General features: G+C 36.3%; 2 protein-coding genes across 2 annotated transcripts; one reads left to right on the top strand and one right to left on the bottom strand.

Annotated features, from left to right (window-relative positions):
- LOC109223831 (signal recognition particle 54 kDa protein 1) lies at nucleotides 1,048-16,909 on the top strand. The gene is made up of 9 exons (XM_019388271.1): nucleotides 1,048-1,570; nucleotides 1,663-1,762; nucleotides 1,923-2,076; nucleotides 4,152-4,302; nucleotides 4,369-4,517; nucleotides 5,410-5,510; nucleotides 5,604-5,761; nucleotides 16,179-16,293; nucleotides 16,381-16,909. The coding sequence occupies exons 1-9, from the start codon at nucleotides 1,340-1,342 to the stop codon at nucleotides 16,704-16,706; spliced, it is 1,485 nt and encodes a 494-aa protein (XP_019243816.1). The 5' UTR covers nucleotides 1,048-1,339; the 3' UTR covers nucleotides 16,707-16,909.
- On the bottom strand, nucleotides 17,277-23,257 carry LOC109223830. Its single transcript, XM_019388270.1, has 10 exons — nucleotides 22,897-23,257; nucleotides 22,046-22,156; nucleotides 21,665-21,763; nucleotides 21,387-21,473; nucleotides 21,113-21,221; nucleotides 20,185-20,957; nucleotides 19,251-19,415; nucleotides 18,922-19,164; nucleotides 18,478-18,696; nucleotides 17,277-17,689 (listed from the first exon to the last, which is right to left on the bottom strand). The coding sequence occupies exons 1-10, from the start codon at nucleotides 23,134-23,136 to the stop codon at nucleotides 17,444-17,446; spliced, it is 2,292 nt and encodes a 763-aa protein (XP_019243815.1). The 5' UTR covers nucleotides 23,137-23,257; the 3' UTR covers nucleotides 17,277-17,443.

Here is a 23,470-nt window from a genome sequence, read left to right as displayed (position 1 = left end):
TTTCATCCTTTTCTTTGCAAAGAAACTTCTTAATTTATAATCTTTTATGAAAATTTTAAGGATACTTTAGTCATTTTAATAAAAGAACTGCTTATCAGTATTTTTCTGCTAAACACATTAATTGCTTATTATCAGTATCTAAACACGTAAATGCTTAATTAAAAAAAGCAGTTTTAGCACTTAAAAATGCTTTTCGGCACTCCAAACTTATCAGCTATTTACAATCAGGTAATCCAAATGGGCTCTAAACTACAAATTAAATAAACAAATTGAAAGTTCTACAAAGTACTCTCACTGGTTCATTTTAAAGTGGAAATAAGAAAAACTATTTTAGTATGTAATCTTAAATATATCATGAAATAAAATAATGTTATTAAAGAAAAATAAAAAATTAAATTATTTTTAAATATAAAAAGATGTCATTTTCGAAGGGGAGCCTTAAAGCAACAATAAAATTGCCTCCATATAATCTATATGTCACTGGTTCGAACTATTGAAGTAGCCATCAATGTTTGTATTAGGGTAGTCTATCAAATTCACACCCTTGGGGTGTGACCTCTTTCATAATCATTCGTGAACGCGAGATGCTTTCGTGTAAAGTGATGTTATTTTTCTAAAAGCTAAAACGAAAATAGTATAGCATAAAATGAAATAGACTGAATAAAATTTATGAAATATAAAATACAAAAATGAATAATCCTTTTTACAAATTTATTACATAAGATAATTAGATTTTTGAAATATCCAATTTTCAAATCTATGAAACATGAAATATCATAAATTTCCAGATAAAATATAATTATCAAGTACTAAATTATCATCGCATTTTCTATATGATATAATGTGATTATTTTTGTTATTAAATTTTATGATATCAAATAGGAAAACATAAGAATTTTCATCAATTTATTTTTTGATTAGATCAAATTATGTTATTTTATTATTTTCGCATTTATCTCATATATTTCGAAAACAGTATCATAAAAGATTCATTATATAAAAGGTTTAAACAATTTATTTTGAAATACTTGAAACATATATTTAACTGAATCACAATTTTAGTTCTTTTCTTATATTTTCTGAAGTCCGGGCCCACAAAAACAAGAGGGTTTGGTTCGAGTTCTCGGATCCGGGTCCCAAAAAGACGGCGTTCCTCCTCTCTCTCGCCAAAGCATATCCTTATAAGTAAACCGTTGGAAACTCTACCGCCGGTGAACAAATTTTCCTCCCCAAAGACGTATCCCTAATCAATTTCCTTTCACGAACTTAATTTCCCTTAAGCGCCCAGTGTTCTAGTTGTTGATTTCAGTAATCGATCTGCTTCTAGATCTACGTCAAGATGGTGTTAGCACAATTAGGGGGGAGCATCTCGCGTGCTCTCCAGCAGATGAGCAATGCCACAATCATTGATGAAAAGGTCCTTAACGAATGCCTCAATGAGATCACACGTGCTCTTCTCCAGTCCGATGTTCAATTTAAACTTGTCCGCGATATGTCCACAAATATCAAAAAAATTGTCAATCTTGATGATCTTGCCGCTGGACACAACAAGCGTAGGATCATCCAAAAGGTTCAATATTCTTTTTCTTTAATGTTTTATATCAATTGCTGAAACTTGTTCATAACAGGCTGGAAATTAACTGCATTTTTTCAATTGTATAGGCTGTGTTCGATGAGCTGTGCAAGATATTGGACCCTGGGAAGCCTTCATTTACACCAAAAAAAGGGAAACCTAGTGTTGTAATGTTTGTTGGTTTGCAAGGTGTGTTCATTTGATTTTCTACTTTGGTTTTATGTTCTATGGTATTGTAGCAAAGCTAATACCCGAGCTAGCATTAATTTTTTATTATAATGAAGAATTACAAGCTCGTTTATTTTTCAATTACAAGAGGGTACTCTTATTTATTTGTAATTCCGGGCAGGGTCTGGAAAAACTACAACATGTACAAAATATGCTTTTTACCACCAGAAAAAAGGGTGGAAGCCGGCTCTAGTGTGTGCAGATACATTCAGAGCTGGTGCATTCGATCAATTGAAGCAGAATGCAACAAAAGCTAAAATTCCCTTTTATGGAAGGTATATCCTCTTCTGAATCTGTTAGTTTTATTCTTATCTCCACAGTACACACGTTTAGAAGCATGATGCTCATTCTACTATCTTATGAGTATTGAGTAATGATGATCAATGTTACTCTGTTCTTCTTCCTGACAGAATAAGCTGAAATTAGTCATTTTTTGCTTGGTTAATTCAATCAATAAACCATGCCATAGGTCCATAAGAGTTGCCAATTTTAATGCATTTAGATTAGGTAATTGTGGGATGAAATCTGAGAAGCATTGCCTGGTGCATAGTGAAAATTGAATGGTACTTTGCTAAGAAATGTTACCAGATTAAAGTTGATTAGCTGCCGGTTGCCCAAGAGTCATCATCTACACTACTAATAAATCTCAATCCGTTAGAGTAACTAAATGAGAGTTTTTGACCAATATCATCCCTATTGTTGCACTCTAACTTTCATTACATCCTTATACTATCTCACATAACAGGCAACATCCCTTAAGTTTTCAAAACTTATCCAAAAAATCCCTCTGTTAACTTTTTCATTTTATTCTAATGGAACATGGACTTCATGTATCCTTCTTTGTTTTCCTTACAAAATTTTGCACAAACTCTTTAGAAAACAAAAACAATTGCTGAATGACATAAAATCAGCAACACTGTAGCACCTTCTTCAAAAAATTATTGCTCTTAGCTCTTTCTCAATCGAGTGAGCTTCCTTCGTATTTCTGGAAAGTCGGCGATCTCTTTTCGAAGTTCAGGAATGTAGTCAATGAAAGCAGCATCAACCAAAACGCAAACCTTATTTAATTTGTTGCTAAGTGACATTTCTATATTTCGACAAAACTGCTTCAACATTGGGTGGTATTTTCCAAACTGCCGATCAAAATCATCACTTCATACTCCTTAGCTTGCATCTCTTTGTTAGTAGCTAAATTAAGACAAACTGACCATACAAATAAGTTGAGTTTTCTGGGAAGATGAGGGAAAAGAAGAAGAATACAAACTGGGCTTTAGTTCTTTAATTCACAGAATTGTGTCCTTTTTCTTGACGAAGTGCCATATATCTGCAAGGTTTAATACAGGGTTTTCTGCTATGTATTTCTACAGTCTCATTCTCCGGATTGAGCTTTCCCTTTCCCATTCTTTTTCTCTCGTAAGCTCACTGAAAATATGAGAGGAATCTAGTGATATAGGTTGGATCTGCGAGGTTTTGAATGTAAAGAGAAGAAAGGATAAATCTTCGGTGAAGATGCTTAGGTTTAATGTTCAGACAATGCTTTTTTTATTCTTTGAACAGATTGTTGGAAATTTTTTAAAAGAAGTAAAAAGTTGAAGAAGCACTACACGTGACAAAAGAGAAACTTCCGTTAGAAAAGATGGAAAAATAAACGGAGGGATGTTTTTGGCCAGGTTTTGAATACTTAAAAGATGTTTTCTGTTAAGTGGGATACTATAAGGATGTAATGAAAATTAGGTGAAACAATAAGGATGATATTGGTTAAAACTCAACTAGATGATCTATCTATAGTTACCTCTGTCTCTAGTAATTAGTTTCTCCACTACACTTGAGCATTCTAAATAGTTTCTCCACTACACTTGAGCATCCTACTTCCTAGTCCACTATCTATCATTTGTAAATCCTTTTTCATGACCGTGAAAGAACACCGAAAATTTATTCTAAACTTTTAGGCATCGAGTGTGCCCCATTAGCTAATGATATGGCACTCTGAGTGGTAGAAGGGAACAAAAAAAGCATATTGCATAATTCACTGTTGAATTTCTGGCCATCAAATTGCCTCTCCTATTTGGCAGAAAATAGTCTACCTTTCGCGTCAACGTTTTCTTTAAAATTCTTTTAAGCCGAATTCTCCCCAAAAGGTAAAGGAGGAGGGAGGAAAAAGCCATTCCTATTCTTATTAGGTTATTGGGATATAAAGTTTACCTGCTTTGAGTAGAATCTACCGTTTTTGTGTCTCTTGCTGAATAGGACTGAACCTGTAATTAACAATCAAGTCATTTTGAACTGCATCATTGTTCTAATCAGCACTTCAGGCCATCTTGATTAAACTGAATAAATGTTTCTGCAACAGCTATACAGAATCAGACCCAGTGAAAATAGCTGTGGACGGTGTAGAAACATTTAAGAAGGAAAATTGTGATCTAATAATTGTGGATACCAGTGGGCGCCACAAACAAGAAGCAGCTCTTTTTGAAGAGATGCGACAAGTTTCTGAAGCAACGGTATGTTTTACTCTTCTCTAATATTTGTTTCCTTTCATTAGATGCTCATCTTATCGTTTTCTCCAGAAACCAGATCTCGTGATATTTGTTATGGATAGTAGTATCGGACAAGCTGCTTTTGATCAAGCTCAAGCATTTAGGCAAAGTGTTGCAGTTGGAGCCGTGATTATTACTAAGATGGATGGCCATGCAAAAGGAGGTGGTGCTCTAAGTGCGTAAGTATTTAATGACTTGGATGTAGCCTTAAAGTTTTTTCTTCTTATTGTTCTCGGTAAGCTGCCAAATATGGAACATATATTAAGCTCATGATGTCAGTTCTTTAAGATTAGAAACTTCACCTATGGTAGCTCAAAGTTGCAGGCTGCTGCAGCTGTTGTTGCTTTTGGGAGTGATACAGGCTGTTAATTTGCTTCTTTCTGGTTATGAGTTCCTGTCTCATAAATACTCTAGTAAACCATTAAGATACTCTGCAGAAAATGATTATTTTTTATCCAACAAGATCTAGAAATTGATGCTGAACAATTGATGCGCATTTGTAACCGTAAACAATTGAACTACTGCTTAAGCCTTGAAATTTCAACACATGATTTGGTTTGTACATCGGTACGACAATATCACTTATCTTGAAGCCTTGAATTTTAAAGTTGCTTTATGGTTCAAAAAGCAGCAAAATTGCAACTTTTACTGCATCATGGAAAAAAAAACCTTCACTGCCTCTGTAGCAGATATATGTATCTTTTGTTTACACGGATTTTTTAAAATCGGTGGTGTCTGGGTCAAGTTTGCTATCTTGCGGGCGCCTCAACTAATCCACTAGACAGCCTGTGCAGCCCACGGGCACAAGTTAGCGTGGTAGTCTTGCTCACCAAGGCAGGAGCAGATGGGCTCACATCTAGTGCTGTAACTGGGATACAGACTTTGGATATCCAGATTGTTACTCTGTGCCACAACCACTAGGACATATCCCCTTGGGGCCTTCACAAGGATTTGGTTATTGATATTCTCAAATTATAAGTAGGATCAAGTTTTCTCCAAATGTTCTGGTGAATTTTTATGACCTGTTTCTTTTGATTTATATATTTGCTATTTTGCTCTTTCCATATGCAGAGTTGCTGCAACTAAAAGTCCGGTCATATTTATTGGAACTGGTGAACACATGGACGAGTTTGAAACTTTTGATGTTAAACCATTTGTCAGCCGTCTTTTAGGTTTGTATCTCTTCTGATGATATTGTCAACTTTGCTTGGACTATGTTCCTCTTTCCACCGCCATTGACTTTGTTCTCCTGAAATATCTACCAGGCATGGGTGACTTGTCTGGATTGGTGAACAAGATACAAGACGTGGTCCCAATGGATCAACAGCCTGAGCTTCTTCAGAAGTTATCTGAAGGACATTTTACCTTCAGGATTATGTACGAGCAATTTCAGAACATGCTAAAAATGGGTCCTCTTGGGCAGGTTTGCTACTCACATACATTAATCTGACTTACCCCCCCCCCCCCCCCTTCTCTTTTGAAACTTGGCAAATTTTCTGAATTTTATACCATTCATGACACAAATCCAGAACTAATATTTTTGGTTTCCTGGCTTTCTCTGGAACAAACAGTTTTGGTGTTGGGTTTAAAAACAACATGAAAATACAAGTTGGTAATAGAAATCAGTGATTTCAGTCTTGGTTTCTAATTTCTAAAATTTTGATTTCAGCCCCCTTTTTGTTCATTGAGGTAAGAGGTTGCGACATTTCTAGGCCAATTCTTATTACTTTATGCTTTTTGAACCTTATGGGCAAACAGTCCCTCCCCCTCCTCATTTCTCTTTCCCTCTTTTCTTTCTCCCTTCCTTTACCTTCCTCTTTTTTCCTGCTTTGTTTTTTAAGTTTTTCAATGGCAAATTTAGTTGCAAATGAAGACGATTTCCTAATATTTCTGGGATTTCTAACCATATGAAGTTGGTTACAATGGTTTAGGGATTTAGTAATATCATTTCAGAAGTTCATAACAGTTGTTTTCGATAGCCAAACCTAAAATCATTTGTTTCCAAAACAATTTGTTTTGTTCATAGTTCTTCTAGAAAATCTCTTAGGCTTGTTTCCATTTGTCCTAGTTCTGTTTTGGAAACCTATAAAAATTGATCTGTTAACTTGAGAAAATTGAAGATCATTTGGAGCCTGCTAGTTGATTTAAGATCTATTTGGATTGGTAGACTTAAATCCTTCCAAGAATTTAAATTTGTCAGTAGGAAACTCTGTTGTTTACACGTAAACTTTTTCATAATGGCGATTTTATTTTCCTATATTGCTATCCATTACAAAAACTGTTAGGATTTTAAATGGCAAAAGGATTTCACCAAATGTTGAAAGAATTTGTCTTCAAAAAAAATGTTGAAAGAATTTGATATCCAACTGAAAATAGTTGGAACATGTTGTAAGAAAAATGTTATGAAATATAGCTCAAAGTAACAATATAGAACAAGGAAAAACAAGCTAAGATATATAGAGTGAAAAAGAGGAGAGATTCTTATTTCTTCAATTGTGTTATATTTTCTATCTATTACAAGGCCTTTATATAGGCATGAAAAGTGAAGAATCACTATTGTAAAATAGTGAGTGGAATGATCACTATTTAGTGGAATGACCACTATTGAGAGAAATGGCCACTATTGAGTGGAATGGTCGCTACATAAATATGTCATTAAGCATTTGAGAGGAAGATCATGGGGAGGTTATAGAGATAATGGAGAAAGTAGACATCCACCATAATTTAATTTTTCTTATAACACTCCCCCTTGGATGTCCATAGATAATGTGCCTCGTTAAAACCTTATTAGAAAAAAAAAACCTATGGAAAAAAATCCTACTGAACGAAAAAGAGTACACATGTTTAGAAATACGCTTTTTGGTTGTCTCGTTAAAAACCTTGCAAGGAAAACCTGTGGAACAAAACCTTGTAAGGGAAAAGAGTACACCGCGTATTAACTCCCCATGATGAGAGCATCAATTCCCATCCTTGAGCCTTCGCATCCCAGTTTTGTACACTCGTTTCTTGATGGTTGACGTCGCTAGAGATTTGGCTAACAAATTAGCCATATTATCACTTGAACGGATCTGTTGCACATTGATATCACCATTCTTTTGAAAATCATGTGCGAAAAATAACTTTGGTGAAATGTGCTTTGTCCTATTTCCTTTTATGAATCCTCCCTTCAATTGGGTTATGCATGCTGCATTGTCTTCATATAAAATTGTGGGTAGTTTGTCACACTTCAAACCACATTTGTCTCGAATAAGATGTATTATAGACCTCAACCATACACTTGACTTGCTTCATGAATAACAATTATCTCAGCATGATTAGATGAAGTAACCACGATTGATTACTTAGTCGATCGCCAAATAATGGCAGTGCCTCCATATGTAAACATGTAGCCTGTTTGAGATCGAGCCTTGTGTGAGTCAGATAAATACCCAGCATCGGGATAACCAACAAGATTGGGACTGCAATCATTGCCATAAAATAAGCCCATATCATTAGTCCCTTTTAGATACCGCAATGTGTGTTTGATTCCATTCCATTGTCTCCTTGTAGGAGCAGAACTATATCTTGCCAAGACATTAACTGGAAAAGTTATGTCAGGCCTTGTAGTGTTAGCAAGATACATTAGTGCACCAATTGCACTAAGATATAGTACTTCAGGACCAAGAAGCTCTTCATTCTTTTCTTGAGGTCGGAACGGATCCTTATTCACATCAAGTGATCGAACAATCATCGAAGTACTTAATGGATGTGCCCCATCCATGTAAAATCGTATCAATACCTTTTCTTTGTAGGCAGATTGATGAACAAAAGTCCCGTTCGCCAAATGTTCAATTTGCCAACCAAGACATAATTTTGTCTTTCCAAGATCTTTCATCTGGAATTCCTTCTTTAAATTATCAATTGCCTTTTGGAGTTCTGTAGGAGTTCCTGTTTGCAATAAAAATTTTGGCATATGAAAAAGAAATTGCAATCACAAAATAAAAGAAAAATATTTTTACTAATCAATTGTGAGTACAATTTTGTTTCTCCCTTGATTATTCTCTCTTGATTATCTCCATGATTCAAAGGCTGAAGCAGCGATTTCTCGAATGTAGGATGTGCAGACCTCCTGGAAATGTATTTGATCTCCAGCTTCTTGAACTATTTGATTGTCAAGAAGTATCCTGCCATATTTTGATCTCTTTGTGAATATCCCAAGAGTTTATGGGATTTTTGAGACGCCTCTTTAAGGGAATATGTATCCCTTTATACAGGTGTGAGTTAGGGTTTAGGGTAGAGTAACCTCCCAATAGCCCTAATAGACTCCTGGGATTTCTCAAGTCCTGTAGTATCTTTAATTTAGGATTTAGCTTGATCCGTTAAAATTTCGATCTCTACAATTCCAATAAGGTTTATGTCATCAACATATACAGCAAGTACAACAAACTCGTATAACAAACTCCGATGTTGTTTTCTTTATAAAAACACATGGACAAATGGCATCATTTATATAACATTCCTTTAAGAAATACTTACTAAGGCGGTTATATCACATTATTCCTGATTGCTTTAAGACCATACAAAGATCTTTGCAATTTGATTGAAAACATTTTTCGGGACTTTGAATTATGTGCGTTAGGCATTTTAAATACCTCAAAAATTTTCATGTATATCTCATTACAAGTGAGCCGTAAAGGTAGGCTGTAACCACATCCATTAAATGCATGTCAAGCTTTTCATGGACAGCAAAACTAATGAGATAACGGAACGTTATAACATCTATAAGAGGATAATACGTCTCTTCATAATCGACATCGGGCCTTTGTGAAAATCCTTGTGCAACAAGGTGTGCCTTATATCTTTGTACCTCATTTTTCTCATTCCTTTTACGTACAAAGACCCATTTATAGCCAACAGGCTTAACACCATTAGGTGTTTGGACTACAGACCTAAAAACTTCACGTTTCGCAAGAGAATCCAACTCAGATTGGATTGCTTCTTGCCATTTTGGCCAATCACGTCTTTGTCGACATTCTCCAACAGATTAAGGTTCATGATCCTCATTATCTTGCATAATGCTATATGTAACATTGTATACAAAAACATAATCCTCCACTATATTCAATCGATTCAAATCTGTCTCAATATCGATTGGGTTTATTGATAGTTTCTTATTTTCTTGAATCGCAGGCTCATTGATTTCCTCATGAATTTCAGGATTGGTTAAATCATGGGTTTCTTTATGAGACTCGTTCGTAGTGTCATCTTGATCATTTATTTTCCTTTTTCTAGGATTTCGATCCTTAGAATCCAATGGTCTGCCACGCTTTAGGCATGCTTTTGACTCATTAGCTATGAGAAGAGAAGATTGTCCAGCAGGGACATTAATACGGATTGGAACATTTCTGCAGTGATATGTGGTTTCGTTATCCTTTTCAAATCCGTAAATGCATCTCACATTTGATTCGCTATTTTCTACAAATGGATAATCTTTGCACACAAATAGAGGCACGTGGATCAAGATGAGATAATGATGGATTTTTTCACAAAATTTCCCGTTTGGTTTCACCAATTTCTCCCCCTAATTTTGGGAAAAATGACTCATCGAATCGACAATCTGCAAATCGGGCAGTGAACAAATCTCACAAATCTCCCGTTAATGTTTCGAGGTAGCGAATAATGGAGGGAGGTTCAAACCCAACATATATTCCTAACCTTCTTTGGGGAGTCATCTTGGTGCGATATGACTGTGCTATAGGCACATATACTGCGCACCCAAAAATTCTTAAATGGGATATATTAGGTTCATGACCCAAAACTAATTGTAACGGGAATATAAAAGGGAATATTTATGATAATTTGTCGGTCTGATACGAACTACGATTACTGCATGCAAAATGGCATGACCCTCAACCGAAGTGGGTAACCTCGTTTTCATGAGTAACGGTCTTGCTATCAATTGTAGACGTTTAATCAAAGAATCTGCAGGGCCATTTTGAGTGTGAACATGGGCTATAGGATTTTCCACTTTTATCCCAATTGATAAGCAATAATCATTAAATGCTTGGGACGAAAATTCAGGAGCATTATCAAGTCTAATAGACTTAATTGGATTATTGGGAAATTGTGCCCGTGATCGGATTATTTGTGCCATTAATTTTGCAAATGCCCACAAATATCCCCTTATATATGTTCCAAAAACGCAGGGGACTCAATCCCAACCTTTGTTGGTGATGGTCTAATAATTAACTTGCCTTGATAACAAAAGAAGTGCAAGAAAATTCATTATTTAAAAGAATCTTTAAATTCTTTAATGGATGCCCATTTGAGTTATCTATAATTTGTCTCATCATAATTGATCCAGGATGTCCCAATCGATCATGCCAAAGTATAAAATATTTGAATTAGTAACCTTTTGGTTTACGGCAGAATGTGCCTCATTGCACTAATTCTTGTCCAATACAGGCCACAAGATAAAGATGGGAACTTCTCAATAACCTTTTTCTAGCCAGAACATTCTTGGTAACGATGAGATATTCGAGGTTATTCTCATCTATTGTCTCAATATGAAATCCTTTTCGGCGGATATCTTTAGAACTCAACAAGTTCCTCTTGGACTTGGAGGAGAACATTGCATTCTCTAATAAGTATTGTTCCCTTAGGTAGAGTTATAGTAGCTCTTTCAGAGCCTTTAATTAGATTACTACTACCAGAAATTGTAGGAACATCTGCCTTATTCATATTTAAATGAGAGAAATATTTCTTCTCTTTGAATATTGTACGTGTCGTACATGAATCAATTAAGCAAATATTTTTACGATTGAACTTTTATCCAAGTTTCCTTTGAGAGATATCCGTGTTTGCTTCCCATGGTTTGACATATAAAAAGAAGTAGATGAATAAATATTACTCCCTCCGTTTCAATTTATGTGAACCTATTTTCATTTTAGTCCGTGCCAAAAAGAATGATCCATTTCTCTATTTAGAAACAATTTACCTTTATGCAATGATTTATAGCGACACAAAATATATGTGCTTTGTTTTACACCACAAGTTCAAAAGTCTTCTCTCTTTTCTTAAACTCCGTGCCCAGTCAAATGAGTTCACATAAATTGAAACGTAAGGAGTAGTATTTTCAGAGAAAAAGGAAAGAAATAAATTTAAACCAATTATTCAATAATGACCTTTTAATGCAATTTCGAGCAAACTCAGATTATGACTACAAATACCAAGTCAAACTCTCCAACCAGTATAAATACTCAAAGGTATAGAAGTTATATGTTGGTTGAAATACTTAAGGGATATATATTAAGAATTAAATATATGTGCAGAGAAAAATAGCTAATTACGTGAATCCATGACGCTATGAATATGACGCAAGTCATTTCTATTCATTTGGTATAAATATTGCGTTTAAGAAAACAATTTGAAACAAAACAGTGTCAAATAATTTTACCATAAAGTATGTTTTAGAAGAACCATTTGCTTGAACACAAATATTATAGGCTGACAAACCATTTGCTTGAACACAAATATTATGAGTGTGGACAAATATGTTATAGAATACTAGAACTATATTTAATTAACACGAGCTAAAACTATTCCATAAAATAAATAGTACTAATTGATACTAATGACTACTACTCATTTAAAGAACTGTGATTATATAATGTTTGTTCACTGGTTACTACGAATATGCAAAAAAAAAAACATTAATCAAACTACTCAATCATCTTTAACCACGAGTCCACTGATCAAGTGGTCTATTTTTCCATCAGGGTGCTCAAAGAAATCTGACACATCCACCTTGGGTGATGTCAAATACATTGTCGTAGACAAAATTAGTTTCAGGGTCTTTATTCTTTAGAGATGCTTGATAAAGCTCAACCAAATGTTTTGGTGTGCGACAAATATTTGCCCAATGCTCTTTTCCACCGCAACGAGACCATTCAGTTTCTGAACCCTTTGCCTTTGGCTTCTCATCTTTCCCTTTCCACTTTTGGAAGTTATTTTTCTTTGGAGAATGATTAACATCAGGAAAATTTCTTCCTTGGCCACGGCCACTAACAGGGTCACGGCCTTTTCCACGCTTAGTATAATGGGAATACACCTCATCCACTTTAGGCAATGGTGTAGACCCAGTGGGTCGATTTTCGTGATTTCTCATAAGCAAGTCGTTTCGTTCAGCCACAAGGAGAAGAAAAATCAACTCAGAGTACTTCTTGAAACCTTTCTCTCGGTACTGCTGTTGCAAGACCATATTGGAGTCATGAAACGTTGTGAAAGTTTTTTCAAGCATATCATAGTCAGTGATACTATCTCCACATAGTTTCAATTTAGAAGTAATTCTGGACATCCCAGAATTATATTCAGAAATAGGCTTAAAGTCTTGGAGCTTTAGATGAGCCCAATCATATCTTGCTTGTAGAAGAGTGACCAACTTTAAGTTGTCATATCTTTCTTTTAAGCCATTCCAAAAAACAAGTGGATCTTTGACTGTGAGATATTTATTTTCGACCCTTCATCAATGTGATGGCGCGAGAAAATCAAGGCCTTAGCACAATTTTGGCTACATGCTTTATTTTTATCTTTATTGGCGTCTCCAAGACCCATTGCATCTAAATGGATTTCAGCATCCAACACCTATGTCATATAGTTCTTGCCCGAAATTTCAAGGGCAGCGAACTTTCTTTTCATAATATCATAATTAAAAAAGGAGAAGAATTATACCTTAGGAGCTTTTTGAGACGGTAAAGTCTCGTGCTGATAACGTGTTATGAAATATAGCTCAAAGTAACAATATAGAACAAGGAAAAACAAGCTAAGAGATATAGAGAGAAAGAGAGGTGAGATTCTTATTTCTTCTTCAATTGTGTTATATTTCCTATCTATTACAAGGCCTTTATATAGGCATGAAAAGTGAAGAATCACTATTGTAAAATAGTGAGTAGAATGGCCACTATTTAGTGGAATGGCCACTATTTAGAGAAATGGCCACTATTGAGTGGAATGGTCACTATATAAATATGTCATTGAATATGTCATTAAGCATTTGAGAGGAAGATCACGGGGGAGGTTATGGAGATAATGGAGAAGAGTAGACATCCACCATAATTTAATTTTTCTTATAACAATAACACGTTATCAGCACGAAACTCTACCGTCTCAAGAAGCTCCTAAGGTATAATTTTTCTCCTCTTTTAATTATGACTGATATTATGAAAAGAAAGTTCGTTGCTCTTGAAATTTCGGGCAAGAACTATATGACCTGGGTATTGGATGCTGAAAAATCCATTTAGATGCAATGGGTCTTGGAGACACCATTAATGATAAAAATAAAACATCTACCAGATACTGTGCTAAGGCTTTGATTTTCTTGCACTATCACCTTGATGAAGGGTTGAAAATAGAATATCTTACCGTCAAAGATACACTTGTTTTGTGGAATGGCTTAAAGGAAAAATATGACAACTTAAAGTTGGTCACTCTTCCACAAGCACGATATGATTGGGCTAATCTGAGGCTCCAAGACTTTAAGTCTGTTTCTGAATATAATTGTGCGATGTTTAGAATTACTTCTAAGTTGAAACTCTGTGGAGATAGTATCACTGACTATGATATGCTTGAAAAAAACGTTCACAACGTTTCATGCCTCCAATATGGTCTTGCAACAGTAGTACCGAGAGAAAGGTTTCAAGAAGTACTCTGAGTTGATTTCTCTTCTCCTTGTGGCTGAATAATGAAACAACGACTTGCTTATGAGAAATCACGAAAATCGACCCACTGGGTCTACACCATTGCTTGAAATGGATGAGGTGTATTCTCATTATGCTAAGCATGGAAAAGGTCGTGGCAAGAAATTTCCTGGTGTTAATCATTCCCCAAAGAAAAATAACTACCAAAAGTGGAAAGGGAAAGATGAGAAGGCAAAGGGTTAAGAAAACTGAATGCTAATGTTGCGGTGGAAAAGGGCATTGGGCAAATATTTGTCGCACACCAAAATATTTGGTTCGAATAAGATGTGTTATAGACCTCAACCATACACATTCTCGACTTGCTTCATGAATAGCAATCATCTCAGCATGATTAGATGAAGTAGCCACGATTGATAGCTTAGTCGATCGCCAAGATATGACAGTGCCTCCACATGTAAATACATAGCCTGTTTGAGATCGAGCCTTGTGTGGATCAGATAAATACCCAGCATCGGCATAACCAACAAGATCGAACTGCAATCATTGTCATAAAATAAGCCCATATTGGTAGTCCCTTCTAGATACCGCAATATGCGTTTGATTCAATTCCAATGTCTCCTTGTAGGAGCAGAGCTATATCTTGCTAAGACATTAACTCAAGCTCCATTCCAATGTATTATGAAATATAGCTCAAAGTGATAATATAGAATAAGGAACAACAAGCTAAGAGATTTAGAGAGAAAGAGAGGAGAGATTCTTAGTTCTTCTTCAACTGTGTTATATTTCCTATCTTTTACAAGGTCTTTATAAGACATGAAAAGTGAAGAATCACTATTGTAAAATAGTGAGTGGAATTGTCACTATTTGATGGAATGACCACTATTGAGTGGAATGGTCAGGCCTTGTAGTTATGACATAACCTTTTCAGTTAATGTCTTAGGGAACATATAGCTCTGCTCCTACAAGGAGACATTGAAATGGATGGAATGACCAATATTGAGTGGAATGGTCAGGCCTTGTAGTTATGACATAACCTTTTCAGTTAATGTCTTAGGAACATATAGCTTTGCTCCTACAAGGAGACATTGAAATGGAATCAAACACATATTGCGGTATCTAAAAGGGACTACCGATATGGGCTTATTTTATGGCAATGATTGCTGATCTTGTTGGTTATACCGATGCTGGGTATTTATGTAGTAACCATTCCACTCAGGTCATTTCTCTCAATAGTGGCCATTCCACTAAATAGTGGCCATTCCCACTCACTATTTTACAATAGTGGTTCTTTACTTTTTATGCCTATATAAAGCCCTTGTAATAGATAGGAAATATAACACAATTGTCTCTTTCTCTCTATATCTCTTAGCTTGTTTTTCCTTGTTCTATATTGCTACTTTGAGCTATATTTCATCACAAAAAGCACTTTGTAGGGTTTTGGACAATATTTGGTTGAAGTTGAAAAAAATTATTTGAAAGTGTTCTGTTTGGACAATATTTTGGATGAATTTTAAAAAAAAAAAAAAGAAGAGTCTTTGAAGTTGAAGTTTAAAAAAAAAAGTTTCAAAGTTATTGTGTTTGGACATGAATTTCACTTGAAAAAAGTTAATTATTGTTTGATTGAACCATTCTATCACTTGAAATGCTCCTAACAAGCTTTTCAATGTTTTACCAATATTTCAAATATTGAAGTTCAGTATTTGCAAATAAGGATGTCCCCTCCATTATTTGCAAATTATTTATGGTCAAATATTAGTGTTAGCAATGGGACTTAAACTCGTGTTAATATGTGCACTCAAATTAAATTGGCTCCCGGACGACCTAGCTTTTAGCTTGACTTGCCCATCGGAGACTAGATGCTTCTCGAAATGAAATATTGATATACTGACTTTAAAGCATCTTGAAGCTTATTCTTGGTAATAAATTTATGGATTTTAAATCAGTTGAATCTAGTCTGAGCAATGATTTTCTTTCCGAAAGTATTTTTAACCCTTGAAACATTAGTTTAATTGGATGGGAATTCGTCTCCTGTTCCCCCCACTCTTTGTGTCTGTTTTTTCTTTTCTTTTTTCACAAAGCATGTGCATGCCTACTTGCTTTTCCTTCTAGAGGTTGGTTGACATCATTCTTGTTGTACATCATTTATGTTCCTTTTTTGTGGTATAGGTTTTTTCAATGCTTCCCGGATTTAGTGCAGAGATGATGCCAAAAGGTCGCGAAAAGGAAAGTCAGGCAAAAATTAAGCGGTATATGACAATGATGGACTCCATGACTAATGAAGGCAAGTGAGCTACATTTTATTGATTCAGTTAAGCTAGTTAGAGTAATGCTACGACCTTCTCATTTGAAATTGATAACATAATTGCAGAATTGGACAGTACCAACCCAAAGCTTATGACTGAATCTCGAATCATGCGTATAGCTAGGGGATCTGGCCGCCTAGTGCAGGAGGTGATGGAGATGTTGGAAGAATACAAACGACTTGCCAAGATATGCAGCAAGATGAAGGGGCTTAAGATTCCAAAGAAGGGAGAGATGAGTTCCTTGTCCAGAAACATGAATGCACAAAACATGAGCAAAGTTCTTCCCCCTCAGATGTTGAAACAAATAGGTGGTATGGGTGGTCTACAGACCTTGATGAAACAAATGGGTTCCGCGAAGGACATGATGGGTATGTTTGGTGGTGGGGAGTAATAATGTGATCACAATCAACGTACAGTTTTACCAGTTAAATATATAGGGAAGTTACATTGTCAATCCATGATTGGTAGTAAAGAATATAACCAGAGATGCCATTCCCCATCTTTGGGATTTGTTGGAATCAGATGTATTTGGTGAATTTGGTTGATTTAGAATGATGAAATGTGGTATAATTTTGTTGCACTGCTTGATTTTGATGATCCACTTTTATAGGTGCGATCTTTTCAATTTCTCATGGAGGGTGGCGTGTTAGTCATCCTTTTGAGCAGCTTCAACTCGTTTAGTGCTAATAAAGCTTAGGGCTCTGCTTGTAAATTTTCAGTAAGCTTGATGACATTCGTCGTTGAGAGCTGCACGTACGTGTATAGAGCTGCACCTGGTAGAGAAGGCGTGAAGCTCTTGAATTTCCAAGGGTGGCACAAACTTCTATTGCAGAGCGTGGTAAAACATTTCAATAGCCACCCACTTATACAGTACAATTATACGTAACACGAAAAATCACCGGCCTTTCACAAATACTGGTTGTTCTCTGCAGTCTTGGGTTATAGCAGCACATTTGAAAGCTTATTTCAAACTTACATCTTCAATTGCAATTTTCCAATTAGTCAGGATTACATGATGGGGAAGGAGTAAGCCATATATACAAGGTTATTAGAGAAGTAGAAGAGAAAGGAGGAGAAATTAAACAAGCTTATTTACAGGTTATAGATACGTGTGTTGCATTTTATAAATTATCCCTCTAAAAACTTCGTAAGAGCTGTCTTTGTTGGAGGGCTTTCTTCTTCATTGTCCTTCAATCTATTAGCTGTTTGAAGTGCATAACGAATGACAGAGTTCATCTGTTTCCTCAATTTGGCATTGTCAACGTAAACATCAGCTAGCTGTTTCCTCAATTCATCCACTGCTGTCCTTGAATAACCTCCATCAAGATTTCTACTAGCAATAGTAGTTTCAACATCTTCTGCAAGCAGCTGGGCCTGTTTAAGTCAAGAAAAAGATAAAGCAAAATTGCAGAAATATGACACCTCCTGGTGTGGTCTTTTAACTGTTGATCTATGCTTCCCTCTTACACTTGAAGTTCTGCCCATGGGGCAAGTGTGTGTGTGTGTTGGGGAGGGGGGGGGGGGGTAGATTCAAGACTATCCACTTTGAGGACTATTTGTGTACGTCAGCCGTGTAAGTAGAAAGACTGAACATGTTATAGCTTTTCTCTCATTATCATAATGACTCGGCCAACCAACACAAGGTACAAGTGCAAGATATAACTCAATTATGTTGCACATTACATTACAAGTAAAGGATAGCTCGTCAATTCTGATAGACATCCACATAGGGCTGGATCTCGGACATTCATATTGCTAGTTTGGTAGGTCAACATAAAAATGGCTCTACACGATATAATACTATTATATTATCTCATATAACCCAGTTAAAAAAAACGCTCAGTCCGCACAAGCTGCAAAGGAAATGTTTATAACCTACTCCAATTGTTCAATAAATACCGTTTAGGGCAGGAAATCAATTCCTTCGTATTCATTTTCCCTTTTGCTGAGATGTTTGGGATGTCTATCTATACCTTAAGAAGAGACGTAAATGATCTCAAGCATCTGAGTAGAACATAAAATGTACTATGGTTTTTTTGATAAGTAGAACACAAATTGTATGTAGAATACTTCTGTTAGTGAAAATGGTATACAATTTGGAGCATTTAGGAAAAGCCACCAAGAGTAACTCAAAGGTAAACACACAAAGGAAAGAGACATACCTCAGCAAGAAGTAAACCTATTCGATTATCAGATGTTGACAGTATATCAATGGCATCAGAAGGGCTAGATGCCTCCAGGACCAGTTTATTTTCTTCCTCGATGAGGAAACTGACGCTGCATTCCTCAAGTCTACTGCGAACAATTTCACACTCATGCAGCAGCTTAATATTTGCAGCATTAGCACATTCCCTTATTTGCCTTTCCTCCTGTAGAATCCTCTGAAAGAAAGCAACATTATCATAAGCACAGCTTATTGAAGTAACGGATGGTTGTTTGAAGAAAAATTTACAACCTCACCCTCCCCCCAGGAACAGAATGTGAAAAGCACATAAAAAACCTTGGTTTCACCTTAAAAACAAAACAAATCAACTACACTTTTACTCATCCAGCTCATTTAGAGAATGACTATGCATTAGTAAAGAACTGATCAAGTGAATGATTACTTCTACTTCTGCCTTCTCTTTTGCCAATTTGCAGAGCTCTTGCTTCTGTTCTGTCTGGGAAGTTCTTAGAGATTTAATCTCCTTGATTAAAAGTTTGACCTCTGCTTTGGACTTTGACTCCGACTCCAAATGGTGTTTCCGCAAGCTATTGATCTGCTGTTGAGCAGCATTCAACTCTTCGTACAGTCTTTCATTCTCTTGTATTGTGATTCTTTGAGTTGATTCCATTTGAACCTTGTCAGCCTTAACAATTTTCAAGAAGAACTTGCTCATTGTCCAAGATATAGAAGAAATATTCCATTTTGTAATAGAAGAGAGTGACAGTATACCTGTTCAGACGTCAGGTTCAATTCCATCTCCACACACTTTCTTCTAAGTTCCTCCATATCCCATAGCATGTGAGTAAATTTTTCCCTCTCCATTTGAATTGCTTGCTGCAGGTTCTCTTTGCCACTCTGTGTTAGAGATTCAAGCTCAATTTCCAAATCTTTAACCTGTCAAAGACCAACCAGATGGTAACATTCATAGCATCATTATCATAACGCAAAATAGAGAAGCCAGGAGTAACATAACTCCCACACATCAAATAGAGAGGTAAGCCGTTAAAATAAGTATGGGTCTACAGGTTGAGATAAGCTTCTAAGTGTTAAAATATTTGCTAATTATATCCGTTAAAGTTACCTGGCCCTTTCATAACCCTATTTCCTATTGTCCACCTATACTTGGGATGGAATGAGGAGGAAGAGGGAAGTGCGGCATATTATGTAAGGAAATATCTGAATGAAGCTCTCCTTACAGTGAGGAAAGAGTGGTGGCATGGCAAGGAGGAAAAAGTCACGAGCATGTAGGGGCTGAAAATTTATGAGCATAGGAAAGGAGCTTGTCATTAGAGAGCTTAGCTAGGGATAGGATATTAGAGGAGAGGAATGGCAGAAGACAAAAGGTTGGGAAGACTGGCTTTCTGGGGCATTGTTGGAACCAATTGTTATTCTGGAAACTTTAAAAGAATTAACTGAAATTTCCAATATTGATATAAGAAAAGGGCAAACAGAGGACATCTCGTGATGCATCACTGCAGTAAGCAAAAGAGAATTTGCTGAGTAATGTATGACAATATACTCGGTCGCTTATTATCCAAAGTAATATATCTTAATCTCACAATTCTACATACTACATGGTTTGAACAGCTAAAGTAACTGGATTAGAGAAAAAAAATGTAACGTTGCATGTCTAAATTGCAGAATTTTGGACTAAGAATCACACCTTTGTGGCAAGATACTGTCTTACAGCATGTTCTTGATTCAGTCTCATCAGGAGATCTTCCATGTCAGTTTTTGCTGTGGCCAGCCTCAGTTGCATAGCACTAAGAATCCTATCCATTTTAGTTTGTTCTTCCAATTGAATAACAACTTTTAAGTGGCCGGGGAACTGTAAGTCGGAGCTTGCCGGTGCATTTAGTCCTTCTAAAAGTTCAGCACCTTCAGCCGAGACATATGAGGTATTCCTCAATGCTTCAAGCTTCAGGAAATTTGAGAGGTCAGAGATTCTTTCTGAAGAAATGTCAGTTTCAAGAGTCTGTTTATCATGGCCAAAAGTTGTAAGAATTTCTCTCCCGGAGAAAAGCTCCATCTCATCCTTGCATATGACTTGAGCATTATCTATGATTCTCTTGGCGGAAACGTCAGCGGTATCTCCTGTGTAAGGCATTTTCAAACGATTCTCCTGGTTCCCTTGTTCAGAATCTTTTGCTGGCTTGCTATCACCATGTTTTAACCTGGAAACTTCAGAAATTGCTTCAACTGAAGGGGTGAAACCCTGGTAAAATGCTGCGCTGTCAAGTTCACGGAACCTGCTCATGCCCTCTGTTGGTGATCCCAGCTCAGGGGTCCCATAAGCAGAATCATTGCCGCAATCAGAAGCAAATGATGATTGACCAGCAAGCAAAGAAACATCTGAACTATTTGAGAATTGGATCGATGGAACTACGCTGATGGATGAATTCACATCGGCAGCGTTCTGATTCAATTCAGTGAATGCTGAGAAGTTCATAAAAGAAAAGAAAAAAAGGTTTACATCAATTCAACAAAGATCTGGTTGATAAATCATAGCGTACTGGTTGATTACACAACTTTCAACTGTTTGGTGGAAGTACAAGGAAAAAAGCACAAGACTTGAGCAAGGAGACACCTACATGACCTTGCAGCTGCTTCAAGCTCAAGAAAGATCCCTATGCGAGCACTTCTTGATAACTTGATGTCAGACAATACTTTCGTCATCCAATCCTCCAATAAACACCTACGCTGAGATGAAACCAGCTTGAGCACATACCAAGATTTATTCCATATTAAAGAACCACCTAATACCAGCTCATTCCTCAAGAATAATTATCAGGTTAGGATTGATGTCATCATGCAACTATATTTTTAAAAATTAAAAGAGAAGGATAGAAATAGGATGTTACTAACTTCTTCCAAAAGCGCACTGCTTCGCATTCTCAGAAGCCCCTTTGAAGGAGCGGGGGGCAACTTTTTCTTTGGGAATTCTTTCTTCAGCTGCAACAAATGAGAGGTGTGAAACTACAATTTTAAGTGATCAAGTGGGTCAACTAATACCATATCTAGAAAGTATGGAGATTTAGTCCAATAACCAATCAATTCTTAATGAAGCCATAGATGCACAAATAGAGGGTAGAAATATTATCCTACTTGTTACACTATGCAGGATCTCAAAGAAACTAGCTTACCTCTGAAGATAGCTTTAAGAAATCACTAAATCTTCGTAGTATCTCTCGCGTGGTTGTGAATCCATCAGGTGATTGTATACCAATTTGAACCCTGTACAACTGTCCCAATTCGAATGTCAATATCTCAAGCAAGAAACAATAAGTTGTTCAAGTTATTACGGAGTTTCTTTTCGTTCCTGAAAGAAAATACACTACGGTAATCCCCCATTTGACCAGGTACAGCTCACCATTAAAAAGAAAAAGAAAACACCTAAAGATCTTCAAGTTAAACTCCAATCCTGGATGGAAATAACAGCCCTTTTTGAATGCTAATATAGCTTATTCCTTTTTAAGTGCTCAATGCATTAAAGAACCTGACTCAAAAAGTTCACAGGGAAATACCACTACAGTAGCTGAACCTCTTGGGCGTGACAAGATAGTCCAAGAAGGAATAGTGGCACAGTAACTCCATCCTGTATGAGAATCATGTGGCCAAATAGTATCATGTCCATCCTGTGTAAAATACGGGAGCACTCATTTGAAGAAGAAATGAAAGTTCTTGTACCAAATTAAACCAAATGTCTATGACAATCACTTCAAGCTTATCTTCACAACTAATCAGGGACCCATATGTATTAGCAAAAGATTAGACAAACTCCAAATCAGATTAAACTGCCAATAGAATCTTCAAATATGACAGAGCAAGCTAACAATAGTTTGTCCAGATTTGAAGGAGCTAATGATTTCCGAAAGATTTTAGCATTGACCTACTGCTTAGAGAAAACCTAGTGGATCACACTTTTGCCTCAATGTGCAAATTTAAAACAAAGAGAAGTAACACGCATAGATACTCCTCAATTAGGCTGAAACAGTGTCTTTATCTTGTCTGGATAACTCAATGTCTTTATCCATAATCCTGGCAACTCACTTCTCTTAAGAAATAAGTTAAATAAACTTGAGTGACTTTTCCTGTTTCTACGGTATGCAGTTCAAGGATATCATTAATTTCACACTTGTGCCAAGAAGAATTTAACTTTCCTTAAGCAACTAGAAAAAAACATGTATATGCTACTGCAAACCAGCTAAATTTTCATTTAACCAACACTATGTTCCTAGATAATAACATAATCATATATAGCCTGGAACCTACACGAAACTCCAGGCACGAAATTAAATATTACTGCACATCAATACGCATATCGAGAACAAACAGAAACAAAGCTGACGAAGAGGAAAACGGAGAATTTTTTTACCCAAACGCGAGGGGGAGGACTCCAATCCATCCCTAACGGAAGCGGCGAGGTGCCGTCGTGCCGATGCTTAGGTGGACTCCTTAGACTTTTGCTAGCTTTGTCAAGCAATGAAGAAATCAACGCCGGCTGTAATTCATCGTCGTCAACGATCGACGAAGTGCGAGAAAGCGAAAGGGATTCGATGAAAGTGGGATCATTAAATCCCAAGTCCAGAAATGAGTAATTACGATAGAGGTTCATCGCAAATAACAAATTAAGTCTCAATTTCTTTCGCGGTAAACTTCAACTCAGCTCCGGCAGCTCTCTTCTCTTCCTTAGGCTCAACTAACGGTCCTGTACTCCTGTTTCTGTCTCTTTGACTTAAAATATCCTCAAGAATTAAAATCCCGTTATTTTCCCAAAATGAAACGGAGCAAAACCGAGAGAGACTGGACCAGGACCGACCCGTTTTAATCTCGGACCTATCGGTTCCAACTTCCATGACCCAAGGCAACGACCCATGGTTAGTTCCAACTTCCAACTTAAAAGAATAAGAATGATTTCATAAAATACTATCTTTTAGTGGTAATTAGCT

This window comes from Nicotiana attenuata, chromosome 3, assembly GCF_001879085.1.
Source record: "Nicotiana attenuata strain UT chromosome 3, NIATTr2, whole genome shotgun sequence".
NCBI lineage: Eukaryota > Viridiplantae > Streptophyta > Magnoliopsida > Solanales > Solanaceae > Nicotiana > Nicotiana attenuata.
This window is presented reverse-complemented; position numbering and strand designations above follow the sequence as displayed.